This window comes from Heteronotia binoei, chromosome 3, assembly GCF_032191835.1.
Source record: "Heteronotia binoei isolate CCM8104 ecotype False Entrance Well chromosome 3, APGP_CSIRO_Hbin_v1, whole genome shotgun sequence".
Lineage (NCBI taxonomy): Eukaryota > Metazoa > Chordata > Lepidosauria > Squamata > Gekkonidae > Heteronotia > Heteronotia binoei.
The window spans coordinates 54,440,950-54,463,201 of NC_083225.1; the positions used below are offsets into that span (position 1 = coordinate 54,440,950).

Below are 22,252 nucleotides of genomic sequence, written 5' to 3' on the forward strand. Positions count from 1 at the left end.
TTCACATTGGCATACTGTAAATAGTTGTGTAAGTAATTCATTAGATGATTTTCAGATGTTTTGGTTTTTTTTACAAATGCCTTTTTTAAAAAAAATTGCTTTACAGACTAACAAAGGAGATGAACTCTCCAGTCGTATCCAAAGTACTCTAGGCAACTATGATGAGATGAAAGAGCTGTTGACTGACCGATCCAATCAAAGCCATCTTGTTGGAGTTCCAAAACCCTGTATCTCTCAAACATCTGCAAGCAAAGCTGATGAACACTTTATTGCTGATCCTCAGGCTTCCATTTGCAACCCACCATCTTCCCTATCGGTGGCACTTCCTGGGCAACTGAACAAGACCACAGCAATAGGTTGGCAGAAATCTGGACACACTTTGGAAAGTCAGCAAAGGGGAAGCAAACCTGAGCATGGATTGCCAGATTCCCATAATAGTGACTTTAAAACAGCTAACCAAAAAAGCAGTTTAGAAAAAATTAAGCGATATGTATCCAGTCCCTCATCACCATCTTCATCAAGTGCTGCCCAAGGTCTTTTACCATCCTCACTTGGAGATAGCATCAGAACACAACAGCAACCCAAGCTGACTTGTGGTGCAGAGGCTGGAGCTCAGGCTCAAGAAAGGGCCGCTATGCATAGCAGTGGACACTGTGTACAGAACTTTCCTCCCACACTTGCTTCAAAGCCCACTGTAGTTCAGCAGAAACCAACAGCTTATGTCAGGCCAATGGATGGTCAAGATCAGGCCCCTGATGAATCTCCAAAACTGAAGGTGCCAGCTGAAACCAGCATGCTAAGCACTTCATATAGAGGAGTGCCTTCTGCTAAAACAGACTCGGCTAGAACCAAGTCAAAACCAACAAAATTCGGTATTCCCAAGCAAGGAGAGGTAAGTGCTGCTTAATTTGACAAGCTCTTGGAATACTAATATTTAATCACTTATGAAACTGGTAAACATACAATGATATCAAGAGTTTTTCTCCTTCAAGAATTCTTCAGGTGTGATATTACCTCTTGTATACCTTCTCAACTGTTGTGGAGAATAAGCCCTATGAAAACATTGCCCCACTTACTGAGCTCTCTTGTAGTGATACAATTATGGTTTTTAAAGTGTCTTCATTACTAATTTCAAGGGAAATGGAAATTTATTGTACTTGAGGTGTAGTTCGTTGGTTAGATGGCTTAATTAGGCACCTGAAATAATAATAATTGAATAGTCCTATTTTAAGCAGCTAAAGAGGTTTTGTGGGAGATAAGATAGTGCAATCCCATGCTGTTATTCAAAGCATATATAGTTGTGTGACTGTTGTTGGATAGGGCATGTGTCACAACCTGATTCAGGCCCAAGCCTGGATTTTAATTCTGTGAGGACAAACCTGCTATAGCACCCTTTCCTCAAAACTAGCAGGATTTGAATCATTACTCCTTAACTTTCCTAAAATATGGTGCTCTTCCTTTCTGACCTTGGAACGTACATCTTTGGATTTGGGGGGGGGGGGATAAAACGGGGGTGAACTTTGCATCTCCTCTTTTTTTGGTTGGTAGCTTGAAATTCTGTTGCTGCTGGAAACAGTGGCCCAGGGGTGGCCAATGGTAGCTCTCCAGATTTTTTTTTGCCTACAACTCCCATCAGCCCCAGCCAGCATGGCTAATGGCTGGGGCTGATGGGAGTTTTTAGGCAAAAAACATCCGGAGAGCTATAGTTGGCCACCCCTGGATAGTCTATTGTGGCAATATACTTCCAAAGAATAACTTAGAAATGGTTGTGGATAAGACTAGAAAGGAGCACATTAAAGAACAGGTAGGAGCAGGGAATAGTGGAAATGCGGATATGGTGCTGAGTTGTATGTCAGTGACAGGGGTTTAAGATTAATAGAGCTGAATAAAATACTAGCTTCTTGCTTATGGGAAAATGAACAAGAAGCATGTAGGGGTTTTTTATGTGACTAAGATTTAATTATGCACTTCAGCTGATCATTGATGAAATCAAGACAGCCTACTTTGCTCTAAAAGTGAAATCATTATAGTAGCACAAGATGTTATGCTTAATTTTGTTCATTTTTACGTGTTTATGTTTTTGTGGTTATGAGCCGGGACTGTAGAATTTAAAAAGCATCCATTATGATTATTTTGCAAACCTCTTGTATAGCAAATGACTATGCCTAATTTTTCTTCAAGTGTGAAGAAACACACAATTGTAACAATGCATACATACAAGCTGGGGACCCACAAGAGTTTGTGAGGGGCATCTCAGTTCCTCTCACTCACTATTTCTTCTTTCCCTATCCTGAAAACTCCCATTCTGCTCCCCTTTTTCTGTTTCCTTCTCTCTCCTCCCCACCCATGAACCAACATTACCATTATCTGGTCCTTGTCTTCAGCGCTCTCTTCTTCCCTCTCCCTGGCAGCCTCTCCTTGGGAAAAGTCTGGCCCAATTGGAAAATAGCTGTCAGCAAGCTGGGACCCAGTTGTGCAGGAACCTGCAAGGACTTGTGGGAGGGCATCTCACTTTCCCCTGTATCCCTTCCCTACATGATTTGCCCCTTCTTTCCTCCTAGAAGCCCCCTTATCCTTTCCTCATGTACCTTTTATCTGCCTGCTATCTTCAGCTATATTATTTGCTTGCTTCTTTGGTACCCCTGCTTTCTGCACAATGGGGACACAAAGCAGCTTGTAATTCTCCTCTGCTCCTCTTTATCCTCACAATAACCCTGTGAGATAGCTTAGGCTGAGAGTGTGTGACTAGCCCAGGGTCACCCAGTAAGCTTCCTTGGCAGTGGGGAGTCAAAGCTGGATCTCCTAGATCTTAGACTGAAAATCTGACCACTAGATATATTGAATTAATATTAGATATATTGATATATATTTTAAAAGACAAATAATAACAGGTTCCCTCTTTAAAAATGAAAAGTAACCAAGAGGATTAGCTGAGATATCGCTGTTGTTTCTGTGTGATATAAGCTTCTCTTCAGAATATCCCTGGAGGCTTTCTTATCTAGAGACCATCAAATTGGTTTCCGTACATAGGAATCACTGGCAATAGCTCTTGAACGCAAATTATAGGCCATTACTGTTAAATATGCAGGAAAGGTTGATTTCGAGTACAGTTCTGTTCCTCATTTAACACTGATAATCACATTTGGAAAGCTCTCTGTATCTTGACACAAAGTGAATCTTATAATAATTTTCAAAATCTGTTTTAATGAGGATATCCCGACCATACTTTATGCATAAGAGAATCAAGTGTTCATTCAGGATTTAATTTTTAGGAGTCAGTTTCATCAGTATTAATCAGGATTCATATCCGACCTCTTGGACCTTTTGCAAATCCTCCTCCTTCTCAGTGTAAATGATAGCCTCTCTTCTCAAGTACTTCTGTTTCATGTTTAGAATTTTACTGTAAGCTGCTTATGCATACATTACTATAATGAAGGTCTGGTGCATTGAGGAGAAAAATTTTATAGCATAAATAGGCCACAGAGAGACATTTGTTCCCAGTATGGCTCTTAAAAAATTATTTGCTGTAGGTGCACATGCTCTCATTAATGTTTGCATTTGGTTTCTGCCAGGGCTGAGTGAAAAAGCCAGTATCCAAATTTAAGAACAGACACTAATTTTAATTTTATTTGAGACTTTTAATTTTGGGGGCCTGTAGAGTGGGTAGAAAGTCTGGTATTGTGTAGGTTGTATTCATTTCTTAGGTCATCTTCTAGTGATGTAAACAATACTTTCCTCTAGTGAAAAATCCATGCACGTGTGCTTGGCCCTTTTCCATTTGGCAGTGAACTGCAGTCTTTTTCGAGCACTTGTTGGTTTTGGGGAAGTGTTAAAGTCTACCACTATCAGGCTGCAATCACACACACTAAATAATGCACTTTCAATCCACTTTCAATGCATTTTCCAACTGGATTTTGCTAGTTCACACAATAAAATCCACTTGGAAAGAGCACTGAAAGTAGATTGAAAGAGCATTATTTAGTGTGTGATCACAACTTCAATGTATTTGTTCAGGCAACTTCTATCAAGAACGATATGAGCAGGATTCCTGATGTATCGCTAATGTGTATGTCAAATCAATATATGTGTTGGATCCTCTATATATTTCTTTTTCTCAGAATGTTGCTTTTAAAGCTAGATTACTGTTGGCTGACATATTTGTTCATGCACAACTCTGATCGCTACTACTGAAGTTCATCCTAAGCATTAAAAACTAAGGAAACCTATCTTTAAGATGTGTGAGTTGGTTGCTGGACATTACTAAAAATGAAGCTGCTGGCTGTGGGTTTTTTATTTGCTTCTTTTTATGCTCTCCTAATTTTCAATTTTATAGATAAGTGCACCATACTGATGCTTTATCGAGACAAGTCTGAATGACACATTAAAAATGTGGTAGTCACATTCTAGGTTATAATAATGGGTGGCTGTTGTCTTTTACCAGCAAACACATTAAATAGCAGCAGCCAGCTGATATGGGCTTTTTACACCAAACTGTGATAAGATACAGCAAAGAATGAGACTGAAGGAAAAGGTACAATCAGGGCCTTTTTTTGTAGCAGGATCTCCTTTGCATATTAGGCTACCCCACCCCCCGATGTAGCCAATCCTCCATGAGCTTACAATAGGCCCTGTAAGAAGAGCCCTGTATGCTCTTGGAGGATTGGCTATATCAGGGGGATGTAGCTCAATATGCAAAGGAGTTCCTGCTATAAAAAAAGCCCTGGGTACAACTATCATTTGACCTTCACAAATGCTTTAGTACCGCCCATGCCCTTCACGCCATCAGCTGGTTCTCTCTTCTGATGCTGCTATTCAACTATGCTATACCTATGAACATCAGCAACATGGTATGCCAGGCAACTTAGTCCAAAGCCCTGTAAGGTCCTAGCTGTTTCTGTCTGCTTGGAGCTGCTCAGGAAGAGTTTTCATTCAGCTGTGGAATATTGATATGGCAATGAGAGCAATCTGTTCTGCTTTATTACATTGTTCTAATTTTTCGTATTTCATATTGTGTGTGTTAAAATGCAAAATCTCAGAGCTGATTTTAGTGCTCTAAAATATATGTATAATTTAAATACACCATGGAAATGGCCTTATCTCTTAGGTTTCTCTCAGCGCAGTCCATTGAATTCCATGGGTTTAGAATGGTTGTAACTCTGCTTAGAATGGCACTAACAATGTTGTGAAGAATTTTTCAAGCTGACATTAATTATTACTGTCCCGCTTTTGGCCATATTACTCAAATGATACCAAATCCTTGAGACTGTGTTCTCATTTTTCTCAAAACGATACAGCTAACAATTTGCAGTGTGCATAAGTCAAATAAGACAGAGACTCCCTCCTTCCAAAATGATTACTGGAACATAGTACCTTTGCTCCTCTTTCTTCTCTTTGCCACCTTTTATTCTGAAGATCATTTGCTGTACAAAAAGTAGCAGAACATGGCTGCTGAGTCTAGACATTTATTTGAAATACCATATTATGTGAAGCTGTTAATGTCAAGACATATCTTTGGAGTATCATATAAAATCACTGACCTTTCCTGGGTTCTTGATTACTTTTTGTCTCTCTCAATTAAGAAGCTCTTCAGAAACCAGTTCACTCTGTGACCTGAGTGTATAAATCTAGACTGATAATTTCATGGCACATGTACATTAGAAATTATGGCGTATCTATGGTCGTAACTTACTGCTGTTAGCTCAGTACTTTGGAGAGACTATGAATATACTGACCAGAGGTTTCTCAGATATGTTGTATTGGTTGCTAGACAAAGGAAAGAACAGGTGACTCCCTGAGCCAGTGAAATTAAGCTGGATGTTACAGCAGCAGGACTCCACCTGGGTCATACCAAGTTCATATAAAGTGGGATGAGACAGCGACAACTTAGTGCAACATTCCTAGCTACACCAAAGGTATCACAAAACTGTGGTTCAATTAAACTAACAGTAAAGTATTGATTCTCCAAACCCATGCTACAGCACTACCTATGGTTACTTATTTCAAACCAGATTCTGAAGCCAGGATGTGAGACTGTTTTATTAACTGCAGTTATTCTTCGTTATGGCTTTGTGGTATGTACAAAGTATCCCAACTTAATCATGGTTGGTTTTTGTGCTAATGCTCTGAGCATGCCCACCTACAGAGTCAGTTGGCAACACTGGCTCAGAAACAAAGCTGCTCTTGTCACCCATCAGCTGTCACTATCCCTGCCTTCCGCTCAGAGGTTCCTTGCAACAGACTCCTTGGTTCTCTCTTAAAAATACATTAACCAGGACCATCTTAACAGCACTATGGGCCCCGGGCAAAGCAGTGTACTGGGCCCCTACGACAACTACTCACAGGAATAAAAATGTAAATGGTTATTAGTACTGCATCATACACAGATAAGTATGGGCCCCTATGCTCGTGGGGCCCATGGGCAAGTGCCCATCAGGCCCATGTGTTAAGACAGCCCTGCATTAACGTGTCAGACTCTTTTCCTAATGATGCTGAAGCCATGATTTGTTGATATGAACCAGGATTCACTGATTGAGTTGAATCCACTGCTGATTTCCATGGATGGAAGGAGATTTCTTTTTGTGGAGCACAACTTCCTCACTTCCCTCTCTGGCTGCTACTCTAAATGCCCCCAAATGCTGCTCCTGGTGAATGAGGGAGCTCAAGGAACAGCACGAAGGCGGTGTTGGATGTCTGCGGCACGAAGGGGGAAATCAGCAAAATTTCCCCCCTCTTTTCTCCATGGACATCTTTTACTGGATCAAAGCCATGGTCTGTGGGCCCAGTTCTGATTGCAGTAACTCATCATAGTTAAGATAAACCATAGCTTCATGTTAAATCTGAACCAAATACCAAGATTTGTCAGGACTAAGCTTGGGCTGTTGTGTTTATTAACACTGTGTTCCATCCTCATTCCCTTAAGAAACTGTATTAGCCAGGGCCAATAATGGTGTGTAGCGTGTGGTTTGTGATTGCCTTGTTTGTTGGCTGCTCTGGTATTCTGCACAACCTTTCTATTTACTTCAGCAGTGTAGTCTTAAAAAATCAACCACTGACATATCCGCAGGGGATATGAGTACTATTGATTACTGTCATGTCACTTGACACTTGTTTGTCTTGCAGAATGGAAAATGTAGTTATAGTATTAATTTTGTTGATATTTTTCTGCTGTGCAATCTGGAACATTGGAATGCTAAATCAAACTAACAAGATATTAATGTATTTAGCACAGTAATTTTCAGCTGCATCGTACAAACACTTCCATTGTGCTTAAAAATGATTGAATGGGTTTTGCTAAAAACCACACACTTCTAATGCTTGTGATGCAGTGCTACCAACAACTGAAGCCTCTATAAAAGCCGTTAATTTCAAAGTGTATGTAACTATATGCAGAGTTATTACAGCATTACTGAATATTATTTCTGTATTAATAACACAACTTTTATTAAAGCTCTACTTGAAGGTCCACGTCTCCTCATATTGTCCAGCTTACAAGCTGAGGTACTGTTTCAGGCTCTGATCTCTGTGTCACTCCCTTCAGAGGCAAGGCAGATAGTGACCTGAGACAAGAGACAACACTTTTATAAGTGGTGATGCCTCACCTTTGAAATTATTATTATTATTACTTTTAATTTATATCCCACCCTTTCTGCAAGCAGAGTCAGGGCAGCTAACAATCAAAACTACAAACAATAAATACAATTAAACAGTTTAAAACTTCAACTTTAAGCACTAAATGCAATTTAAACATTTTAAAACATTTTATGGTGCAGTTAAGCAGCAACCTAGGCAGGATCGTTCTTTACTAACAGTAAGCCCGTAGTGATTCCAGTTTCTCAGTAGTGTAGGGTGGCAGCCCTCTCCTGGTTTAGGTACCAAAGGTCTGTTGAAATAACTCTGTTTTGCAGGCCCTGTGGAATTGAGGGAGGTCCCACAGGGCCCTTATGGCCTCCGGGAGTGCATTCCATATTTCCGGTGCTGCCACTGAGACTGTGTAGAGCACAGTCTGGCCTCCCTTGGTCTGGGGATGGACAATAGATGTTGCGTCCCTGAATGCAGTGCTCTCTGGGGAACATGTAAAAAAAGGCAGTCCTGAAGATAGACAGGCCCCCGATCATATAGGGCTTTAAAGGTTACTACCAGCACCTTGAAATGGACTTGGAACACAATACATAGCCAATGCAGTTCTTTCAGCACTGGCTGAATGTGCTCCCATTAAGGGAGCCCCATTAACAGCCTCACTGCTGCATTCTGCACTAGCTGCAGTTTCTGAGTCAGGGTCAAGGGTAGGCCCATTTAGAGAGCATTATAGTGATCTATTCTCGAGGTGACCATGGCATGGATCACCATTGCTAAGTCATCGTGTTCCAGGAAAGGTGCCAACTGCTGAGCTTGCCGGAGATGGAAAAAAGGCGGATTTGGCAGTGGCTGCAACCTGAGCCTCCAATGTCAAAGAGGACTCAAGAAGCATTCCCAAGCTCTTGACCTTAGGGGCTGGTATCAGTGGCATCCCATCAAGAGCTGGTAAAAGGATCTCCCTTTCTGAACCACCCCGACCCAGATAGAGAACCTCCATCTTCGTTGGATTCAGCTTCAACCGACTCAGCCGGAGCCAAGAGGCTATGGCTTAAAGAGCCAGGTCTAGATATCCAGGGTACAGTTGGACTGGCCACCCATCATTAGATAGAGCTTGGTGTCATCTGCATATTGATGACATCCCAGCCCATACCTCCGGACAATCTGGGCAAGGGGGCACATATAGATGTTAAATAATGTGTGTGGCCTTAAAATGCAATACAAAATGATTTTATTTGGGATGTATTATTCTTTTGGTGATTTTAGTTTTGTGTTGCTTATTATAATATTCCAACAAGATTCAGATCTATTGGTTGAATCGAAGCTTACAGTCAGGTTACTGAAGGGAACTGAAGATCTCCTGGAATTTGTTTCTAAAAGTCATTCTGTTCACTGATATCCAGACTACAGAGATCAGTTCTCCTGGAGATAATAGCTACTTTGGAGGATGGGCTCTATAGTATTGTACCCTACTGAGCTCCTTTCTCTCCCTAAACCCCATCCTCCCCAGGGTCCACACCTAAATTTCCAGGAATTGCCCAATCCAAAGTTGGTAACCTTATTTTCAGTGAACAGAATGACTTTTAGAAATGATTTTTTTCTGTCATCCATTTGACATCGCAGCTTTTTATACCCCTGAAAACATTGTGCAACTGAAAAGAGTTAATGAGGATTGTTGAAGGATCTGTGGAATGTTGTATAACACAGAGTTAGCCAAACTTACTTAACGTAACAGTCACAAAAAATAAACATCAGATGTCTGAGAGCTGCAAGACATGAGCAAATTATACACGTCTTGGTTAAACTTCTTAATACTTTCTTTTCACAGAAAGATAAAATGCTTATGTAAGCTCTTTATAACACAATCCTGCTAGAAGGAGACTTTAAAAAAAACAAGCTGGGAATAACAGTCCCTATAAAACCAGCATAGGGAAAGATTAGAGAATTATTTTTTGACACCAGTGGGAGAAGGAAACACATATGCACCATATAAATAATTGCCCATCCTTTCCATATTATTGATCTCTTTTTGCCTTGACACCAAGGTTAGTAAATACAGCTCCAACAAGAGCTATGAAATGAAGGGGGGAACCCTGTACCACCCTCTTTAATTCCATCCCTCTTTCCTGTGGCTCCCTTGGCTCTTTTACTGTATTTCCCCATTCTAGGTCTTTGGATAACTTTTGTAGTGGAGGAGAAGAGCTTGCAAGTCTGCCTATCGCCCCCTCCTTTTCCACTTCACACACAGTGGATTAAGTTCCTCCTCAACCACTGGAAGCTGCACAATATGTATGAAAGAGCCACGTGTGGCACCTGAGTCACAATCTGGCCACCATTGGTATAAAGGGATCTAAGAGACTGCAGCACGAAGGGAAAGTAGACTGAAATCCCCTCTCCCAATCTTGTCCAAGCCTTTTCTCCATTGCTGAATCTTCCTGTTTGGTGCAGCTTTTGTGCCGTGCTGCATACTGTTCTGGAGGTTCCCAAGCCGCAGCAAAAACTTTTCCAGCAGGTAAGAATTCAGGAAGCTTCAGAAGAAAAGCGTGGTAGCAAATAATTCCATTCTGGGAACTTGTTGCATTCACATACTATACTTTGACCTATTACAGCCCTCTGTTTTTTCAATACATGAGCACTTGGATTGAAAGCAGTCTAGCACAGGTAGTATTTATATTCAGATATGCATCCACTGAGGAAAAAAATAATGCTTGGAAAAGATGAAGGCAGCAGGGAAAAGAGGAAGACCCAGCATGAGATGGATTATCTCAGAGAATCCACAGTCCTCGGTTTGTAAAACTTGAGCAAGGCTGTTAATGATAGGACATTTTGGAGGTCATTAATTCATAGGGTTGCCAAGAAATGACCTGATGGCACTTAATACACATTTGCATTCACATGATTAGGTTGTTTCAATAGAAAGTGCACTTTGGTGCACATGGGGATCCTGAGATCCATTTAAAAACCGTGCAGTTTCCATATACTGTATGCAACAGGATGCATAACTGGATGTGTATTTACTCTGGATCAGAATCTGTGGATGTGGGCTTAAGACAATGTGATTCTTAAGTGTGTGCATGATCTGAAGCCATGCTGAAGTGGGCTAATAAACATGCTTGAAGAATCACAGCTTAAAAGATTGTACTGGCTGGAGTTGGGTTGAGAGGGCAGAACTCATGTCCTCTATGGCCAAAATTATCTGCCTTGAACCCCTAATAAAATGGAGATAAAGAACAGTTCATCGGCTTCTCTTAAGACTAATTGTCAGACGCTGCTGGCTGTGGGTTTGTCATCATACTTCATTTATTTTTACTTCACTTTTCTCCCCAGTGGGAATCTAGAGCAGTTTACAACATTGTTCTTCATTTTTTCCTCACAACAACCTTGTGAGGTAGGTGAGGCTGGGAGAGAGTGATTGGTCCAAAGTCTACCCAGAGAACTTCCATGGTATAGTGGGATTCAAACATAATCTGATACTCTGTAATGACACTGTGCTGGTTCTAGATACGGCTATGCTCTGCTGCTTGGGGTAACTGGCATGATTAGGGCAGTCTGTGCAGGCTAGAAGAATAAGAGAATGATGTTTGGTATTTGGAGAATGAGAGGGAAGGGCAGCTTGAATACAGAGAATGAACATTGATATGTAAAGATAAATCTTGCTTTGAAAAAGAGAATATTTAGATACTGAACTAGGCAGGCTGAGCAATATGAAAATAAAATTCTACCTCCCTGGTAATTCATATCTGTAGCTAGATATGAAGGAAATTCATCCCCCTGCCCCCAGTACCCAGTTTTCCTTGCTATCGTAAGGTAATTACTGTGGTTTTGTTTGCATAACATAAATAGGGCAATCTGTAGTCTAAAACACAGTGCAATTAAATTTCAGGCAATAAGTTTTAAAGCTCTCTGAAATGTCACTATGCCTCTGGGTGAGTCTTACTTTTAAATGTGAAGTCCTCATGTAAGACCCTGCTAAACCGTTCTAGAGGAGCTGCCTGTGTGTATTTGCAAATGGTTACTATGGAACTGGGAAAAGGACCACATAAGATTATTTTAGTTTGTTCATAATCGTTGTGTGATAATTGTCCTAAAATTGATGGCAGCTGCAGAGTATAAAAATCTGATTGAACCAAGTATAAATATAGTCAGCAATTTAGACTGTTCTGATTCAATATGAAAATGTCTTGATAATAAGTGGATTCCTATCTAAATTCATGAGTTCCTTTCATGACACTTTGGGTTAAGCCTGAAATAGATTAATCTTTTTCTGATAAAGTTTCATAAGCTGTGATTTCTCTTGTGACCACATTTAATTGGATATTAAATAAAGCGCTTATCTTTATACCGACACATTTTTATAGCTCTTCGGGTTTTTTGTGTTTTTTTTTTAACCTGAGCTGTACTTCTCCAGCTGAGGAACAAACCAGAAGCACAGACTCTTGATCGGAACCATTATCTGCTAAGAATTAACCATATACATATTTGTGATACACAGGGTATAAGAGTAAATTGAAGACTGAAAGAACTGAAGATGATTAATTTAAAACTGAATGAATAATAACACTGAGCATTTGTATAGTACTTGTTGAGTATTCAAATTGATCAGTTCAGTAGTACAACAGCCACATAATATTGGTCAGAATTAACTAGGGAGGGGCATGAACCGGGGGTAAGAGTGGTTCATTTTGATTTGTTTCACTTGATTTCACGCACCAAATGAACAACAAACTAACAAAACCCATGAATCCCTGAAAAATTTATGGTTTGGGGATTCATGGTTCATTATGGCTGGGGGATAAATGCCTCCCCCTCCCTTTTCCAGGCCAAGAACTGTCCATTGTATCCTGTGGGCTCACAGGAAAAGTTTAAACCTCTTCTCTAGCATCCCCGGCTGTTCTTTAGGATGTTGCTGTGGTGCCTAGTTGAAACCAAGCAGCGCAGCAGAGCAGGCAAAGCAGCCAATCGTGTGAGCAGACCTCTCCCTGCAGGCTCACCTGGGGCTTTGAGGGAAGACACTTTAAACTGCCCCGCATTGGCTTCCTCAGGTGCTCTGTAACTGCTTGGTGCCTAGGGAACCCTAGTAGGCAAGAACTGCCCCTAAACCTTCTGAACCTCCCATGGAGGTTCTGGAAGTTTGGGGACAGTTTGTGGTAGGCATGGTTCAGAACTGAACTGCGAACCACCCGATTTATGCACAAACCATGGTTCATTATTCGGTTTGTGCCCATCCCTAGTATTAACATATAAATTTGGTCAGTATTAGGAATCTCCATATTGCAGATGAGGACTAGAGGCTCAGAATGATTTATGGTCTGCCTTTTTCACTGTACTCAAGGCAGGTTGCACAAGGTAGGTACATTCAGTAAGCAATGTAAAAGAATTAGGATTGTGTGTAAATCTGAAACTAAGCAGAAATTTGAAACAAAGCTGAAAGAAATAGAGGCTGTCTGAGGCTTCTGGCTTATTAAAATGTGATTTGAGTAAGGAGTTTCCAAACAGCACTTTAGCCACAATATTATATCCAAACAGCACTTTAGCCACAATATTATATCTGAATCACCATTTATAAGATTTGATCATTCAGCTTCTTAATAACCCAAGACAGGCAGGCAATTTGAACTGGACAAACAGTTGTTGTAGGAAAAATTATCAGGAATAAATGGGAGGTAAATTGCCCTGAGTCAAACAATGAAAAAAAACTAGGTTTAGGTCCTAGTGGGGAGTTTCGAGGTGGGGAGTGGGGGTAGCCATTCACTTAAAGTATCTGAACTGTGATGCTTGCCTGTCTTGTAGAAGGAAGTTACCTTGCTAGAACTTCAGTATGTTTCTTTTAAGATGGGCGTAAAAGGCTTTCGTTTTCAATAGTGATAAATTAAATTGGCAGTTGAGGAGACCCACTTGGTCAAAACATATGATCTGTGAGGTAGACATTTCTAAAAGTTCACAAATATTGCTGAGGAAAGCAGAGCCGCTCTGCACCAATCAAATGGAATATCTCCCTAACAGTCCTCAAAACACATTTCCCACCCAGCAGGCTTATGATTTTTCATTTCTTTAGCAGTGTTCAGTGGTACGTAGTCATATTTATAGTATGCCAAATGCCTTAGTACCTCAAAAGCTTGAACTGCAAATTACTTTATTGGATAACTCCAGGGACAGATGTATCTAACAATAAATATATGCACAGACAGTGCAATTCTTTGCCAGCTAGTTCTCATTAAAGCCTTGACATTAACCATTTGCAGGTAATTATGCTTTACCACATTATTTAGTCTACACGATGGCACTAATGATGCAGTAGCACTAATTGCTTCCATTGGTGTTGTTCCTATGCAGGGGGAGACAGATAGCTATAGCTTCATTTGAAGACATGCATATTTTTCCATATGAACACCTGTCTAGGTTTTGTAATCACTAGCACAGCTGTGTATAGATGATACAGTTTACACAAACACAATTTTCTTGGAGTGTATTTTTTAGACTTCAACATCCCGAAGTGCTGCCATTTCAAAAATGCCTACACAAGACAAGATTACCCTTTGAATATCAGGGTGACATGTACTCTTTTGGTAACACAACTCAAAAGTGATATTATAGAACTGGGAAAGTTTTTTTTTAAAGGCAGTCCAACTGATTAAGGAAGCTGCAGTGCCCCCCCCCCCCCTCAAGTAAAGGTTAAAATGTCAGTGCTTATGCATAGTACTGAGACACTGGATAGAGAAAACTTTTTCTTCCTGTCCCATGCTATTTGGGAGCACCCAGTAAATCTGATGGAGAGTAGCCCAGGACAGACAAAAGGAAATACTTCTCCACACGCTTCATGATTATTTTCTAGAACTCGCCACGGTATGATGTAGTCATGGTCATTAGTTTAAAACACTTGAAATAAAGTTTAAATGATAAAGGATAAATTAAATAATGGAGGATAGGTTCATCAATGGCTATTAAACACAGTGGTCCAATGGAGCCTGTGTTTTCAGAGGCAATATTCTTCTGAATACCAGTTCCTGTGGATAGCAACAGAAGAAAATTTTAGTTTCTCCCCCCCCCTTTTTTTTTTTATTTGGGACTTTTGATGCATCTGATTGGCCACTGTGGAAAACAGAATGCTGGAGTAGATGGAGTCATTAGTCCGGCTCAGCAGAAAATTTCTTATGTTCAGTGTATTTCAAAAAGAACTCTACTGTTCAAAGGAATACTTGATGATATAATCATATATAGCAATCCGTTTATTTTTGGGCTTAGGCTTTAACTCTTGATGCAGGCTTTAACTCTTGATGATGGACTAAGATGTTAAAACCAAATTGCCCCTGACTAAGGTAAGCTAAATTCCCCTTGCGGTTCTAGTGACATCACAGGGAGGGATTAATTGACTCAGACCCAAGCTGTGGCCTACTAGAAACTTTAATAGTTTCACCTCCCCCCAGACAACCAGTAAAAACATCCACCACATATACATATAATGGGCCCATTATACATCTGGGTTCTGACTAAAGATATAATTATTTTGCCAAACTATTAAATTGTTTAATTTTTATAAAATATTTACATTGGGCCACAGCAAACCACCTGGAAACCCTGCTGTCATGGATTCTCATACTCCAACATGGTCTCATTATTTACCCAATCATCTTTTTTACTAAAAGAAGACTGGTATCTACACAAACAACTCAGAACATAATGTTTACTAAATACAGAATAAAACCATAAAGTCAAACCTACAAATATAGATGTATACTTACCATGTATTTATTCATTCCATTTATATCCCGTGGAGAGGGCAGGATATAAATGGAATGAATAAATGAAATAAATAAATCTTTTGGACTATTAAATTAAAATAAAGAAATGCAGTTATAAGGATCAATCAGTAAATAGTGTTCTGATCATCAATAATCTGTAAAGGGTTTCCATGCATTGACGAAAACAAATTTGTCATGTCTATCTTTAGGCAATCATACTCAACTTGGGCATTTTAGCTATTTGCTAAACTTCTTAAATGTGTGTGTAGCTTTCCAGTTTTTAGTGATTATCATTTTTGCTGAACTTAATAACTTTGGAGCCATTGGTGGATATTTTACAGAAACCTGACTCCTCATATATCCTAATAATATTACTTTAGGGTCTTTGGATAATAATTTCTGTCATATATTTTACCTACTTTAAGATGTTTATCTAATCTTTGTAAACTGCAGGACTAACGTGTCTGTGTATAATCCACAGAATATTTGCATTTCCAACTAATTTATATTTTAGCTTTACACATTTTCTTAAGTTTATTTGGTGTTAAATACCATGTATACAAAGCCTTATAGAAATTTTCTTTCTAGTTAGTGTGAATTTCATTTATAGGGGAATCATGGATGAACTGCCATTCACAGTCAGACATTTCTCTTTTTAATATTGCATTCCACTTTATAACAAGAGCCAGTTTGGTGTGGTGCCAGTTTGGTGTAGTGGTTAAGTGTGCAGACTCTTATCTAGGAGAACCGGGTTTGATTCCCCACTCCTCCACTTGCACCTGCTAGAATGGCCTTGGGTCAGCCATAGCTCAGGCAGAGGTTGTCCTTGAAAGGGCAGCTGCTGTGAGAGTCCTCTCCAGCCCCACCCACCTTACAGGGTGTCTGTTGTGGGGGAGGAAGGTAAAGGAGATTGTGAGCCGCTCTGAGACTCTTCGGAGTGGAGGGCGGGATATAAATCCAGTATCTTTTTCTTCTTCAAACATACTCATAACTAGATAACAAGCCTTTAGATGTGTTCTTATATAATTTTTTCAAAACATGTTGGCAAGGTTTGAAGCTGGTAAGATCCTACATTTTGTCCAATTATGCCATATAAAATTTTTGAAACCAGTGAAAATTGAACAGTTTGCTACATGTGTTCCTTTCAAAAGTTAAGACTACACTTAAGCCAGCAGATAACAACTATCTGAAATGAGGAACTGTTTATTTAGAAGATACAAAGTTAGCATGGAAACTGCTATGGTTGGCACTTAGAATTCATGATTTTAATCTTCGTCTTTTGAACTTTTGAGGGTGTGATCTAGTGTAGAATGAAGTGTGCTTATGTCCTGTAGACTCTCTTAAATGGATTCCATCTGCCCTTAATAATTAGGTATAAGTTAAAGTGATGTTTAAAAGGTCCATAATAATGTGGCACTATATAGTAGATTAAATGACATGAAGATGCTGTTGTGTCACCCCAGGATGAACTGCACTGGGCTGCAGTAGTGAGAGAAAGGAGTTTATGCTGCATGTAGCCTCTGTTACTTGTGTGTGTAGTGCTTTTTCCTTAATCCACAGAACTATGAGCATTCTCTGCTGCTTTTACAGAACTCACTGAGTCCACAATCCCCTTGTGCTTGTAAAAACTCATGCACTTTTAAGATAGTCCTTGTCATTATCAAAAGCAGTCATGTTGGATTTGGCATGGTGTTCATTCTTTTTTTTAAAATTGAGTGAGGCTCATATGAGTTCTCTTGAAGGGGAGAGAATATAGAAAGGCTCAAAGGAAGGTTAAGGTACTGAGTTTGTGATGTCAGGTAAGTGTAAAATAAACCGTATTTACAATATTCCATGTATTTATGAATGCAACTGTTTGACATAGTACATTAAACAATGAAATCAAGATTAATCACATGGTTTTTAGTTTTTATGCAATTTTATTTTTATGACCTTGGGTTTTAATACACTGTATTAAATGGAATAAAGTAATGCTGTTAGGAAAGGATGAGAAATGAATGGGATCTTTTAACAAAATTTGCATAATTAAAGCAACAATAAATTTTGCTATTAAATTTAATGGCAATAGAATAAAAATTGTATCTATAGGACTGAGATAACATTCTGGTTAATGGTTAGATAGTTCAAGGTTCATTGTATATTACTGATTGTGCTTTGTATTTCATTATTTTAATTTAACAAGCAAAACTAGACAACTAATATGCAAGATATCATTATTGTTTTACACTAAGAAGTCTTCAAGAACAGAAAATGCAAATGTCTTCAGGTTATATGGTACAAGTTTTTTTGTATGCAAATATATCACATCTGTGTATTTACTTTGCTGCAGTCATAACTAGCAAGTGTTTAGTGATGAAATCTGTTCTTAATTATGATAGCAGCTGTCAGAGTACAATTTCCGCCTCTTCCTTCTGATGCTAAGTTGCCTGATTTACTCATTTTCATCTGCATTTGTCAGGGTTGCTAGTGCATAGAGAGGTCTTTATGAGTGGCTTCGGTTTGTTTTCTGTGTGAGAACTTGTGCAAATTGACTAAAGCTGCACAGCAGGGAAGTTTTTTTTCCTTCTTGTGCATTGCAAGCTGTTGTTTCTGTCCAAATGCAAGAGGTCTATGAAGCTACCCAACTAATGAATGAGCTGTTAAGTACTCTGGTAAGTACTCTGGTTTAGGCAGCAGTTCATGTAAATTAATTGTGCTTTCTTGAAGAAGTTCACATATGACATCATTGTTCAAGGGTAGATGGCATTAGCAGGTTATTTTTCAAAACCATTTGTAAACGGACCATTTTTTCTCTTGCATTACTTTATTCCATTTGCTGCTAGAAGTACCAACAGTTCCATTCAACTGGAAGGAAATAATTAGGATTATTTATTGCCATGAGGTAATGCAGTATTCTAGTGGTTTGGCTCTTCGTGACTAATTTTGTGTTTGTGCTTTTTTTAAAAATCACGAATGGGATACATAATCTCATCTGGGTTCTGAGACCTCCCACTGCTGCCTGCCACCGAGCAGTGGTAGGAAAAGAATAAAACTGCTAGTGGCCTCCATTCCAGTACATCATTGCCAGGTACAACTGGAAAGTGACAATGGATAACCACAGTTTACAACAATGGGTTTTAACATAGAGTTCCAGCAATTCCTAAAGCTATGCATTATCACTTCCTGGTTGTACCCAGAAGTGAAGTAGTGACATTGCCATTGTTACTGAATCACGCTCCGTTTGTTCCTGCTAGTTGCCAGACTGGTACCCCTAACTGTTGCTAAGAAGACTCCATGATGACCTTTCAGTCATAAGGTCAATGAATCCTAGGGTTTCTTTGAATATTCCTGAAGTAGTTACAGAATTTTCAGTCTTCTTCCATGGATACCACATATATTTTTTAACCTCACAGTTTTAAACCCCATTTGGACTTTTTAAAAAATCAAAATATATTAACTTGATTTGTTAGATTGGGATCCCGGATGTGGTGCCTGTGGATGCCATGGCACCTGCCAACACATTTCCAGGTGCCCACAGTTGTTTTTAGAAAGTGAGTGAAACCAGGTTGGCCTCTTTCCCCAGCAAGACTTCTGACTGGCCATTGGAAATTTGATTTCTGTGTACATTTTTAAAAATGTTGCTTTGGCAGCAGCTGCCAGCACAGCACAAGGAATCTTCACTGTGTGACTGAAGTTAAGTGTTCCTTTTGTGCCTGGCTCTGCCTCCTATGGTAACCATTTTGAGGCTGCACCCAGCATACTGTGTCAGAATCCCAAAGGTACATGCAGGCTCAAAAGGTTTTGGACCTCTGATTTAGATTAACCTCTGCAGTTGTCATCCACAAGCTTTCTCAAGTTGTTGTAAATCTGTTGTGTATATTAACAGTTATCAGCATCTTTAATGCTTTTACTTGCTTCATTCTACAAAGAACCCTTCCATATGTAGAAATAGAAGAAGGGATGTACTCTTTGTGAAAAAATGGTATTTTCCAGATCTGCAGACATACAGGACAACATGGCAAGCTGAATATAACAAATGTACAATCCAGTAATCCAGTCAGAGAACCCTCCAAGCTAAACAGAATAGGAACCCTGTTGCAAGCCCAACAAATGTAAAATCAGAGAGTCTAAGCTAATATACAACCCAAGAATCCACTATAAACCAGATACAAACCAACTCGTGCAAAGAGCACAGTGCTGCAATACAAATAAAACTAATTTAAAGGACAGAATCAAAGCCACCACAACATGACAATCCAATACCAAGCCCTGGGAAGACACAGAAACACCAGAAAAATAAAGAAACAAAACAGTGCTTGGAGCCTTAAATGCTGGCTCCTAATATTCCCAAGTACTCTTTAATATTTCTGGGATTTTTCAGGACCCTTTCCCCAATATCTTGGAACATGTCAGATACCATCCATATGACCAAATGTGTCTAGAAAATACCAATAAGTTGTTACTGGACATGTATTCAAATTGGATATATCCAAATACACATCCCTAAATGGAAGGAACATCTGTTTTAAGGCATAAATACTCCCTCTCTTTTAAATTTGTATTTCAGCCATGGCTTTCCTAATGCTTGTATTGTGTTACTTAGTGCTATATTAAATAAGTAGCTAGTGAAACAAAAAAAAATCCTTCCATAGCATTTGAATAGTAAACGACAAGAGGAAGAAATGCTGGTGTATTCCAATTCAGAAGGCAAATAATTTTGAAAACAGAAACCACAGCTTTCAAATCCAAGCAATGAAAACATATATCCATAGGAACATACTTTATATGTATAAATTCAAACCAACCTGTATAGAATATATGCAAAAACAAAAGGGAGAGGGTAGTGTGCCAGGTGCCTTGTCTACTTCTGCAGGATTTCCTGTCCTTCATTTTATTGGCTATGTAACTATGCTGCGAAGTTAATTGGTTACAAAGAAGGAAGCGTCATGAGTCTGGGAGATTCATGGGAAGTGTTATCAACAGAACTATAGTTGCAGGAATAAATTGTACATAAAAAACATATTTTATCTTGCTTTTATTTGCTAGATCCTTAAAATCTTTGGAAAGGAACCACATAACACTGTTTTCATCACGCTTGCATGCTTTATTTTTTCAGGTATTCTGACATTGCTAAAACAATTACCTGCATTTGAACACGTTTTTATATTTGTGAAATACATGCTGTTCGGATCATTTTCTATTCAGAAGGTCTAGCTATTTCCATGGTGTCCTCAAAGCTTAATACTATGATTAATGCAATTAATCTAAAGGAGTGTTACTCCATTTTATCATGTCACTAAGTTTGCTGACACAATAACGTGCAAATTGATTATTGTGAGTGATGACTTATAGCTTACATATACACAATGCTCTCAAACCATTGAACAAGGTAAGCTCATATATAATTTAATTGTCTATATACTAACAAAGATTCACCCTTTCCTATGCATATTATTAAACCACTTTCCAGGATTTAAAACAGGGGTGGGGAACCTTTTTTCTGCCAAGGACCATATGGATATTTATAACATCATTTGCGGGCCATAAAAATGATCAAATTAAAAAACAGTGCTCCGCCGAGGGAGAACGATTCAGGCTGGCAAAATTAATGCAAATAATTGTTTTTCTATTTGAAGTCATGTGAGGAGAACCTAATCTGGCATACACACACACACACCCAGCCCGCTGCCCTAGGCAACTGCATAGGTCCAGGGCTTTTTTTGTAGAAAAAAACCAGCAGGAACTCAGTAGCATATTAGACCACATCCCCTAATATTAGTATATTAGGCCACACTATCTGGAATAATCAAGTGCAAACTGAACTGTGACAGTAACTTTTCCAGGCCCTGCAGCAATTCTGGCCAGCCAGCCAGGCCCCAGGGAGGCTGCCGCACAGTACATCTGGGCCCTGTGATTCCTGCCTGGCCCTGGAGAGGCTGCTGCACAGTGCGGCTGGGCCCCACGATCCTCACTGGTCAGCCAGGCCCCAGGGAGGCTGCCACATGGCTTGGTTCGGCCCAGCAATCCCTGGGGGCCACACCAAGTGACCTCGAAGGCCGTATACGGCCCTCGGGACAGAGGTTCCCCACCTCTGCTCTAAGATATCTGACATATGCTTGAACAAGCTGGGAATCTGCAAGGACTTGTGGGGTTTACTTCATTTTCCAGTATACCCTACGTTATTTCCTTTCTGTCCTCCTAGCAACCCCCGTATCTTCTTCCTTTCCATGCTTCTTTCTTTCCTTCTTTCCTGCTCACCAACCAACCTTTCTTTTCTTCACTTCCTCAGCTTATTTATTCATTTATTTCATTTATACCACACCTTTCTCCCCAATAGGTACCCAAAGCTTCTTACATCATTCTTCTCCATTTTATACTCACAACAACCCTGTGATATAGATTATTTGCAAATGTATTCCTTTCATTCCAGCCTTATAAGGCACATTAGACTGAAACAGAGTAAATGGCCCAAGGTTACCCAGCAGATTCCATGGCAGAGTGGAGATTATTTGAATCTGGGCCTCCCAGATTCTTTTCTGATATAACCAAGTCGCCAGATGGTTGCTGCTGAACCTGGCAGGAGGAAGAGGAGCAGGGGTAGGCTGGGAAGCCAAAAGCATTACAAAATCAACACCTACAGCTCAGCGGATGCTGCCTTCAGAGAAAGAGTGCTCCAGAGTATCATGACTCTGGCCCACCCAAGAAATGAAGATATACTGCTTTGGCAGATCCAAATCAAGATGTCCTCCACCTCAGAGGGTGAAAGGACCATTGGATACTTACAGTGGAAAGGAGGACATCTTGTCCCTCACAGAATCATCTTGAAGAAACAGTAAATGCAGGCTCTCTCTTGTCTCAGCCCTTATCTGTATTTTACTGTGTCTTTGTTACTATAGCTCTCATTTTTTTCTCAAATTAAAGAACTCTAACAGCAGGGCTGGTTAGAGGAAGTTAGGAAAATA

The 22,252-nt window shown here is 39.7% G+C and overlaps 1 protein-coding gene across 2 annotated transcripts in view; it reads left to right on the forward strand.

Annotated features, from left to right (window-relative positions):
• Nucleotides 1–22,252, forward strand: part of AFF3 (ALF transcription elongation factor 3) — a 372,886-nt gene that overhangs the window by 86,674 nt on the left and 263,960 nt on the right. For both annotated transcript variants that reach the window (XM_060233827.1, XM_060233829.1), the window contains exon 3: nucleotides 107–892. In XM_060233827.1, coding sequence (XP_060089810.1) covers nucleotides 107–892 — 786 coding nt within the window. The remainder of the gene's footprint in view (nucleotides 1–106; nucleotides 893–22,252) is intronic.